This window comes from Atractosteus spatula, chromosome 7, assembly GCF_055471065.1.
Source record: "Atractosteus spatula isolate fAtrSpa1 chromosome 7, fAtrSpa1.hap1, whole genome shotgun sequence".
NCBI lineage: Eukaryota > Metazoa > Chordata > Actinopteri > Semionotiformes > Lepisosteidae > Atractosteus > Atractosteus spatula.
The window spans coordinates 6,048,011-6,058,219 of NC_142712.1; the positions used below are offsets into that span (position 1 = coordinate 6,048,011).

Consider the following 10,209-nt stretch of genomic DNA (forward strand, 5'->3'; position numbering starts at 1 on the left):
CTTTAGCTGCAGGTGATTTATCATGTTCTGTATTTAAATTACTTTGTTAGGGCTCTCCCAAGACCAGGGTTAGAGACTCCTGCTGTACAGTATTCCAGTAGAACAGAGAGGCAGACTGAGACAGTAAAACTGCAGCTGCTGAGAAACTTGAAGGCATTCAGAGACAACAGCAAAGTTAGAATGTATCTTTCAACTTAATGGTCGTTTAGTTGGTTCAATTGTTGCCTGATGGGACTATATCAGAACGTCATATCATTTCTATATCATATCATTTCTGTAAATGATATAATTTCTGTAAATAGTTTTTTGCATAAAAATTAAAAATAACTTTGATTGGGGTTACTCGTTTTTCAAAATTCGTGCAAGATTCCCTTGGCAGTTTATCCAGGAAAATTAATGGATATTTTAAAACTGTCACGTACAGAGTTCATCCACTTGGTGGCACTCTTGAGTCATCTGTCACCCCGGGAAGGCCTGAATTGCTTATAAAGCCGTCAACAGCTCCAGGTCGGCTGCTGAATGCATCTAACAAATGAAGACAAGGGGAACAGGTGCTGTCCCGCCGAGCGGTTCGTCAACAGAGAAGCAAATAAGGCTGGTAGTGGTGTCTTCCACTCTGCTGTCAAGGTGATTAAATTGTAAAACAGTTCTTAGGATATTATTTGGGGGGTCTGGAAAGCAAACACGACATAGATCACGAGACGTTAAAATGCATACTGTACAATACACTACACATGAAAATTAAAGAAAGGAACCAATACAATATGTGTTCCGTTCTGTTTGTAGCCAAAAAAAAAGTGATTACACGAAGGGTTTTTTTTTCTATACATATTCAGGACTACACTGGAAAATACTCCTTAATCTTTCTCCCCGGTCTAGCTGTGTTAAGCATGATACACGTACCTTCATTGAGCAAAACAGCACGTGGCCACCTTGCTCTAGAACTGAGCAATACGGGAGCAGCCGCAAAGGCCGCCCGCGAGCTGGAAAACAGTTTTGAGGTAAAAGGAGAGGGACCCCGTTTCTGCACCGTGCAAGCAGGGCCTGCGGAGGAGCAATGCGCGCAGTTTTAATCACGGCATTGTTTTAGCCCATCTGCATGACAAAACAGGACTCTGCTGCCAGCTGGTACCGATCCAGGGCACCGCGCTGGCTCCCAGGATACCCACTGTGGTAAACATGCAAACACGGTACTTGCACTTCTCCTGGCACTCCTATTACTTTTCATTTACAGTGCGATTTAAAGCACTTGTCCGCGGCCGTGATTCTAATGGATTCTGCCAGGATGAGATGAGGGAATTGGATCAACCGGGGAGTGCAATTTAACCCTGTCATTGCTGATTTCACTACGAGTCACACAGGGCCGAGGTGCGATGTGACGCGTTCTCGAGGAGAAGCGCACATGGGCTGAGGGGGTACGACCGCATCTCAGGTGTGTCGCCACGTGACTGAATAGTTATCAATCTTCTCGGGTGCACGGAAGTGACGTTGCATTGCTTCTAATTGGTCGGAGAATGTAATGTGTAATTTTGAACATATTGCATTTAATATAATGTATTGTAACGCACACGGCCACCATTGTGGGTTGTGCGAGCCGGCTTACCAGTGCGGTGACGTCACCGCCCTTCCCTGTGAATAGCAGGGACCGCAGCCGCTGGGCTGACGGGAGATCTCCCTTTACCTCAAGTGGCCGGGTCCCTGTTGAGTGACGCCCGAGGCCCGGGTTCGAGTCCCTGAAGGTGGGGGGGCTGACCTGAGGTGGCAGTGGCGAGGGCGCATACCCATGTGAAGCCTGGAGTGCTACAGTATTTAAACTCAGGATTAGCACAGCCTACAGTGTCTTTTGAAGTTCTTATCTGGCATTGTTTTATGTTTTAGAAAACAGAAACAAATATTTTTAAAACTGGAGACCTGAGAATCATGTGTCTGGCCCACATTCCGGGCTCTTTCGAGAAATGGACTGATGACATTTTAGATTCGATAAGCCACTAAATACTGAACCACAAGTGAAGATACAGTTAGTGGAGTGGCTAACCCTTCCTACACTACCTTTCCTTTTTTGCAGGTAAACAAGCTCATTTCATTAGCGTGTTTCAAACGGGCGCTGGAATTTCAGAGCCTAGACAGGCATAGCTGGGTGACCGTTCATCCCGAAAATGCCCCTATCCCTACGAAAGCCACCCTTTTCCTTCCCTGCGGAAAACTATCAATAATAAGGGGCAGAGCAGTGGAGCAGTGGCACAGGATCTGTGCCTGTGGCCAGAAGGTTGCTGGTTCAAATCCTGTGGCTGGCAGAGGAATCCTACTCTGTTGGGCCCCTGAGCAAGGCCCCTAACCCCAACTGCTCCAGGGGTGCTGTATAAATGGCTGACCCTGTGCTCTGACCCCAAGCTTCTCTCTCCCTGTCTGTGTGTCTCCTGGAGAATAAGCTGGGGTATATAAAAAGACAAATTCCTAATGCAAGGAATTGTATATGGCTAACAAAGTGATCTTATCTCATAACACATCATACAAATGCAATATGTAACTCAGGCATGAAAGCCCCAACGTCGCTGAATGTTAAATGCAATAATTTTTAGAAAGAGACTCAATAAAAGTAACGGTTTTATTACAGTTACTGTATTACAGCGAGCACTGGTGAAGCCTGCTGGCCGGTTGGCTGAGGTCACGTGCTATACAGAAGGCAGCCAGCATGTTCAGCTAAAAAGTAAGATCATTTTTAGAAAAATGTAAATTTTGATTAAAATAATTATTTTGACAATAAAGGAAAAACATATACACGGCGTTTTGTTGACATATATAATGTGTGTAAATTGAAAAAACACGCTTCAAGGATCCCTATATTATAGACTGATAATACTGGGCGGGGAGTAGAAGTATGTTCTATTCGTTAGGGGGAGGACGTGAATGTTAGGTAATTGCAGACAAAATAAAATATAACAGGATGGCCTATTTTTATTGCTGTGGATTATAAATGGTACTTATAAATGTTTTTCTCTGGTCTTCATGCCCTTCGCTTTCCGTTTTCCGTTTTGCACAGCACAAACATGGTCCGATCCCACCCCTGCCGTGGCTTCAGGGTAGTATGCTCGGCCAGGATATACGGGGAACACGTGTGCGGCAAGATGGAGGGTGGTAGCGTGCAGTTGAGCAGTTCTAGTGTAATAAGTAGTGTTGTAATTCCACTCTCCGTTTTTGCCATGGGTGAGACAATGGGAGATCCCGTTAAAAGGTTTATTTGTTCATTTCCTGACTGTAGCGCCTCCTTTAATAAATCCTGGAAGCTGGAGGTGCACCAGTATAAGCACACCGGGGAGGTAAGTCGTTCCACTGCCGTGTTTCATTCCGTATTACGGTTCCGTCTTCAGGTCAGGCTTTTTTACAGCCAAAATGAGATGGACGCGTTTCTGATGCATTTCAGGGTTTTTTAGCCGCGGATATTCACTCCACTTGGCTTTGATACGCCTGCTGTTTCTTTCTGCACTCCGCGCAGCTGGGCTCTTACGCGGCGTGTGATCAGTCTGTCTCTGTCAGACGGCTCTCCAATCTCCTCTCTACAGAGGCCGTTCGTGTGCGATTATGAGGGCTGTGGTAAGACGTTCACCCGCAGTTTTCACCTGGCCAGGCACCAGATAACCCACAGCGGGAAGAAACCTTTCCGGTGAGTCGGGTGGGCGGAGCCGCTCCGCGAACTCCTCACACGGGATAGCGGTGAAATGTCATTTTTGTGGACGAAGCAAATTCTAATGGATGTTATGGCATTCTTAATCTTCTCCAGTGAATGCTGGTGTTCTGACTTATTGTGGCTGTGTAGCACTTAACGTGGAACTGTTGAAATGGAGAGGAAGGACAGTGGCCTTACCGATACTGCCCCTCTCATCTCTCGCAGATGCCCAGTTGATGGATGTGATGAAGTTTTCACCATAAACTGTAGCTTGAAAAGGCACGTGGCTCGCATACACGAACACCAGGGCAAGCCTTATATTGTGAGTGATGTTGTATACTATGCTTTGAGTTGTCAATAACCTCTTTTTTTTTTTGTCTTTTGTATTTGCATTGTCAGCTCTCCAGTGAGGTACTAGTGGCATTTTTTTGTAAATGTCTGGATGGTATTTACATATCAACTAGTTCTGCATCTGACAAATGAACTGAACCTGGTTAGAGTTACTGTTATACTTCTGAAGCCTACACACAGACCCTCCCTTTATTGTGTTGTAGTCATTGATGTACACCCAGTCTGACACCTGAACTGGTCTCTTTGCAGTGCAAGTACGAGGGTTGTGGGAAATCATTCAAGAAAAACAACCAGCTGAAGTCCCATGAGTATGAACACACCAATATTTTGCCTTTTAAGTAAGTAAGACCAAAAGGGAGTTAAACAAATGATACAGACTGTATTACAAAGATCAAACTGGACTCTGGTGTTAGAGCCTTTCCCCAGAGATGAGCAGATCATTTCAACAGGCTGTAGTCCTGCTGCATCACTGATTTTAAGTTGGATTTCCACACCTAGGATACACAATGTAGTAGTCAACAAAAGTCTTGCATATATGTGAAAATACTGTGATCAATTTCTTGAAAAGCCATCCACAGCTCTGCTATATCATAACTAGCAGCGTTTCCAATCTGGCACAACTGATGTCTTTTTTTTTTTTGAACCCCTGGAGTGATTTGGGCTCAGGTCCTGGAGGGCCTGGTGTCTTCTAGTTCTCCCACTCAAGCTGTTGCATAGTTCTAATGATCTGGCTCTAAAACTGTAGGCAGGTTACAAGGCGACTCGCAGGGAGCTGCAAAGCTATTGAATATCTGCAGTGAAGCATGGCATGAGGTATTTAAGAGAACTGACTTCTTCACCTTGGAAGAGCAAGTGGAAGCCCCTTTACCCCCCTGCTGTACAGTGCAGAAACATGTCCAATTCAGGTTGACTTCCCAGTCAATGCGCTTCAGTGCAAGAATCTCGCTGTTCTGCTGCTCCACTGACAGCTTGGTTTTAGACCCTGGTATGGGGAGTCCAATCTGAGCTGGCCCAGTTTCTCCACCATTATGGACAGAGTTCCCCTGCTTGGGAGTGAAGCACTGTGTGTGACGAGGACGTTGCAGCTGGGTGACCTGTGCTCTTCCCGTATGTAGGTGTAGCTTCGAGGGCTGCGACAAACGCTTTCTCGTCCCCAGCAAGCTGAAGCGACACGAGAAAGTCCATCGAGGTGAGCTCGGCTCCGACCGGGGTGTCGGATGGTAATTGGCAGGGGTCAGCCGGGGCAGTACTGGTGCTCCTGGGTACTAATTCTTGCTGAATGTTTCATGCTTTCGAGCACAGAAGTTCATTCTGAATTCAGTTTTTTTATCTCATTATCCTCGGTATTTGATTTTTTTTTTTCTTTGGAGCAGGTTACCCTTGCAAAGAAGACGACTGCTCATTTGTGGGCAAGAACTGGACAGAGTACTTGAAGCACAAGAACGCCTTGCATCAAGGTAAAAGTGGAACGTGAAACCTTAGATTGGACCGAATAGCCTGGCCCATAACCTGTTGTATAATAATTATAATGAGCAGTTCAGGTGGGGAGCTGCGTCAGCATGCGTAGGCTGCAAAGGAACAAGTAGTAGGTTTATTCCATGCTGAAAAGAGAAGAAAGGGAAAACATTTCAGCTCACACCTGAAGAAGGCTCTATGGCCGAAATGTTGTTTTGTTTATTCTCTTTTCAGTATGAAATAAACCTATTTTTTGTTCCATAATTATAATAAGCTTACACTTACAAAGTGCTTTTCTGGACACTCTGCTCAAACCTCTTTACAGACAATGGGGAGTCCCCTGCACCACCTCGGTTTCATGTCTCCTCCATGCCTTTTTACAGTACAGTGTCTCTGTCACTGTATTGGGACCCACACAGCCTGCAGGGTGAGCACCCCCTAATGGTCCACTAAGTCTCTTTCAGCAGCACCCTTACCTTTCCCAGGAGGTCTCCCATCCAGGTACTGACCAGGCTCACACCTGCTTAGCTTCTGTGAGTTGCAGGGTGATCATACAACTGCAGCCAGCAGCTGACCACTGTACAATATGCTTGTTGCTTGACTGTGACAAAAAGTCCATGGTCCGCACCAAGCATAGAGGTGTCTAAGCCTCGTCCCAGGCAGTTGCTGCACCTGGCTCCACTTCCCAGAACCCCCGGGGCAGTGCTGGCAGGGCGCAGGTGGCGGGAGCTGGCTGACTGCCTCCGCTTGTCTCTCAGAGCTGCTGCAGTGTGACCAGTGCAACCGGACCTTCAAGAGAAGCGGACTCCTGCGGGAGCACCAGAGGATCCACCAGGAGAGCCGGCCCGTGCTGCGCTGCCCCCGGGAGGGCTGCCAGCGCACCTACACGACCCCCTTCAACCTGCAGAGCCACATCCTGTCCTTCCACGAGGAGCAGCGGCCCTTCGCCTGCCCTCACCCGGGCTGCGGCAAGGCCTTCGCCATGCGGGTAAGGCTAGCGCTCCAGCTCCCTGCCCGCCAGCAGCGCGTCTGACCCTCTGCCCCCCCCGGCAATCGGTTTCCATTGTGGTTCAAACGCAAAAGGCCAGTCGCTGCCATTACTGGATCTCCTACACCCTGCATCAACCCAGTTTCAATTGCCTGTCTCGCGTGACTTCCAAATACCGATTGCACAGATTGTCGTAATGATCGTCATCATTCGAGTGTGCTTTTTTTTCTTCTCCCTCTCCTCCCCCAGCAAAGTCTGCAGCGACATGGTGTTGTGCACGATCCGGAAAAGAAGAAGCTAAAGGTATTTTTTTACAAAACCTTCCAATTTCCAGAAACCTGTATGGAGGTTACCTGTCTGTACATCTTTTACGTCAGCAGGAAATTTGAATAAATGCTGCCGATTAAAATCTTGTATCGACTGAGAAGGAAACATGGACACCGAAGAGACTCCAGGTTGATGTTAGTACAAAGTTGCATTTCTACAATCCTTAATGCCGCTGTGTATCTTCTTCTGTCACAAGATCCCGCGGCCGAAGCGAAGCATGGCCTCGAGACTCAGCGGGTTCCAGCCCTGCAAGGACGCGAAGAAGCTCGCCCAGCTCCTCCAAGCTGCAACCCTGGAGTCGGAGGAGCAGAGTACTTAACAGCCTCTCCTGTCGGACACGTCTTGCCATATGGAGTGAAGTCTCAGATCTCCGTGTTACCAAATCACCAGTGTTCATCCTGTTTTCCCCAACCTTAAGCTTTTTTTTTTAGTTGCATTATTGCACACAATTTAAATTATGTATATACCACTTTATTTTTTTTTAAGTAAACATCACGATTGCAGAACCTTGTCTTGTGGGTCGTTTGTGAGGGTCTCTGGGGCTTGATCCTGCTCCTTGAGCAGCAGCTGCTGTTTCTCCTGCGACTTGAGTTTGCTGAGCTCGGCCCGGGACAGAGCCCTTAAGATGCCCATGGCTGCCTTCCCGTCCTTGATGGTTTTGGGTTTGGAGATGAAGGTGGCAATGCCTGCCAGATGCTGGGCGACCTGCTCCAGCACGCCTTCCTGTTTCCAGAGTGCAGCAGGAGAGAAGGAAGAATCACACATTTAACTTCGCCCATTAAGCACTCAAGGCAGATGTTCGAACTGGGTCAAAGCAACCATCGTGTAAATGTCCTTCCTACAAGGAGTGGCATTACAAACTCAAAGCAGTAGCAAATACAATAGACTTGCTATATTTTAATGCTGCTCCCTATTAGTGATCCTTTTCAGATTGCTAGACCCTTATGTCTCCACTTTTCTCCACTTCTTGTCTGCTAGGCTCTAGCCTGGCCAGTGGTCTCTACTCATTCACAGCAGACTGAGCTTGACTGATCTTGTGTAATTAAAACCAGTTGGGAGAAATGTCATCCTTTCAGTTTAGTTCATATTCTAAGTACATCATCTTTTGAAGGAAGAGAAGGTGGACCTTCGTGCAGGGTTGGTGTCTAATGTGGGTTAACCGGCTTAGTTAATGGGTAGCAGATGGAGGCCTACCCCCCCCCCCCCCTTAAGGGAGGACTGGAGCAAGGTGGAGGAGGGGTGCTCGAGACAAACGCGAAGGGTGGTGTTTCAGTTCATTATTTACAGCAAGTTTCGTATTGACGGTGAGTAGGTACAGCTGTGTGAAACTGACTTCTTGTTATCCCTCCCCAGCCTCATTAAATAACTTCCATCTCACTGCGGTTGGCTTGAGATGTGGCTTCACATGCAGAGGGCGTTGTTAAACGGGGAACGCTCACCCCCCCCCCACAACCTCACCCCAGCAGCACGTAGCGTGCTCAAATCTCACCAGCTCGGCGATCTCTGCTGCCGGTGAACCTTTTCTGACTGTCACCTTCACATGGTGCTTCTTCTCCACCCAGCTCTGGATCTGCTTGACCTTGGTGTCCAGGTCGTGCCGGGCGATGTCTGAAGACAGAGTCAGCTCCTTCACCTGCGTGGGGGCTACAGGATGGGACACTGAATGCTTAAAACTTGCTTAATCCTTAATTCTCAACAACAGATCCAGCCCCCTTTTAGCATAAGCGTGCCGATACTAAGGAGCAGGTCAGTGCACAAGGCCAACTCACCGTTGAAGAGTAAAACCACTGTGCAGGTGCACTGATCCAGGGGCTGTGCTCTGCAGAACCTGAAGCTACACAAGACCTCCGCACACACCTACCGGGCTGGGCTTTCTGCCTCTCGCGGAGCTTGAGCTGCTCCTCGTGGATCTGCTTCCCAGTCATAAGCCTGAAAACGGGGGGCTCCTCGTTCTCCCGCAGGGGCACCAGTTTCAGTTCGCGCTGGTCCATAATGCGAATGACGTCGGCGCGGTGCATGGCGCCCAGGTCCTCCCCGAGCTCGCTGATCACCCGCACCACTCGGTGGTGGATCTTCCTGCCCACGCTGCCCACCGTTTTCCGCGCGCGGGGGTCCTGCTTCTTCTTCGCCCTCCTGCCCTCCTCCTCCTCCCTGCTGCTGGCTGTGGTCAGCGGCCGGGCCGCCCGGCTCCACGCGGGGCCAGGAAGGACGCCCCTGGGCTGGCCGGCCAGCCTCCAGAGAGAGCCCACGAGGGACTGCAGCCGCGCGGGGCTGGAGAATCCCAGGCAACAGGAGCCCTGCCTCCCAGCCTGAAGCACCACTCTCCTCAAACACCCCGCCGCCATTCTGTCAAGAAAAACCAGAAAGGTTACAAAACGACCGGAGGCCACTTGCTTATCTGAGTGTTTAACAGGCTCTTGATCCCAAAACCTCCACCAGGTTCTAACAACAGTTTTAGCGAGCCTGCTCCCACAGTAATTTCAGCACACCCGCAACTAACAATCCGAAATCCTTACAGTAGCCAAGAGTACTGCATCTCAAGTAAGGGGCATGGAATGGCTGGAGGGGGGAGCTGCCAGGAAACACGAACTTAATCCCACGCTCAAAAGCAGAAAGAACGAAAACACAAAACGTTTCGCTAATGGACCTTCTTCGGTTGTGTATGTTAGGCAATACGAAAGCCACAGCTCGGCACATATGTTTTAATTCGCAATGGTTTAATCTTAGATAATTACTTGCAAATGGCCTTAAAGTGGCAGAGGTGCCTAAGGACTGGGTCTGTATCTCTGAGGCACTGACACTGATTACTATAAAACAAACGTCAACGGGGACGAAATGGTACTGTACGTCCTTAGCCCGGTGAAAAAAAAGTGATCAGTTTACCTTAAATGCACCCGCTTCGATCCAAAGGGAGGAATACAGGGAGTAGTGTGCTAAAAAGAGACGCTTTTAATTAGCGTTGATACCCGGGGCAGGGGGAATCAAACAAATAACAAGCGTCGTCTGCTCAAGATGAGCCCCCAGACCTTTGCAGAGAATGTAAGCGGAGAAGGTCCTACCTTTGTGCAGCTCCGATGTGTCGCACAATGATGACGTGTGCGTCGCGTCTGGGTGTAGTCCTGTAGCTCTCCTTAGTCATGTTTAACTACAGACCGTTGCCTCAGCACAAAATCGTACGTATGTATTGTGTTTATTTGTATGCAGTTTTCTTTTCCTATATTACCATGTAATGGAAGGATAATTCCTTTACATCCATTACTCACAACATTGCTCCACATTTTCCATTTTTCTACTATTTGCGCCTTATAGTGTAAATACATTTTATGAGCACCCCGGTTATTATCCACGCTGCATAATTTTATGATAACCGTTGTATCTCTTTGTAAATTACTAAAATATTACCAACCATTATCTTAATCCTTAC

The 10,209-nt window shown here is 48.1% G+C and overlaps 2 protein-coding genes across 3 annotated transcripts; one reads left to right on the forward strand and one right to left on the reverse strand.

Moving 5' to 3' along the window:
• The first annotated feature begins 3,104 nt into the window (after positions 1 to 3,104).
• On the forward strand, positions 3,105 to 7,291 carry gtf3ab (general transcription factor IIIA, b). Of its 2 annotated transcripts, XM_088922210.1 has the most exons (9): positions 3,105 to 3,317; positions 3,561 to 3,661; positions 3,890 to 3,986; positions 4,265 to 4,353; positions 5,131 to 5,204; positions 5,389 to 5,472; positions 6,229 to 6,458; positions 6,708 to 6,761; positions 6,982 to 7,291. In XM_088922210.1, the coding sequence occupies exons 1-9, from the start codon at positions 3,126 to 3,128 to the stop codon at positions 7,102 to 7,104; spliced, it is 1,044 nt and encodes a 347-aa protein (XP_088778336.1). In that variant the 5' UTR covers positions 3,105 to 3,125; the 3' UTR covers positions 7,105 to 7,291. The 2 variants fall into 2 exon arrangements, with proteins under 2 accessions (XP_088778336.1, XP_088778337.1); XM_088922211.1 differs by lacking the exons at positions 3,561 to 3,661; positions 3,890 to 3,986 and having other exon boundaries at positions 3,122 to 3,317.
• On the reverse strand, positions 7,241 to 9,924 carry mtif3 (mitochondrial translational initiation factor 3). Its single transcript, XM_088922223.1, has 4 exons — positions 9,845 to 9,924; positions 8,647 to 9,131; positions 8,275 to 8,429; positions 7,241 to 7,508 (listed from the first exon to the last, which is right to left on the reverse strand). The coding sequence occupies exons 1-4, from the start codon at positions 9,922 to 9,924 to the stop codon at positions 7,278 to 7,280; spliced, it is 951 nt and encodes a 316-aa protein (XP_088778349.1). The 3' UTR covers positions 7,241 to 7,277.
• Positions 9,925 to 10,209: the final 285 nt, after the last annotated feature.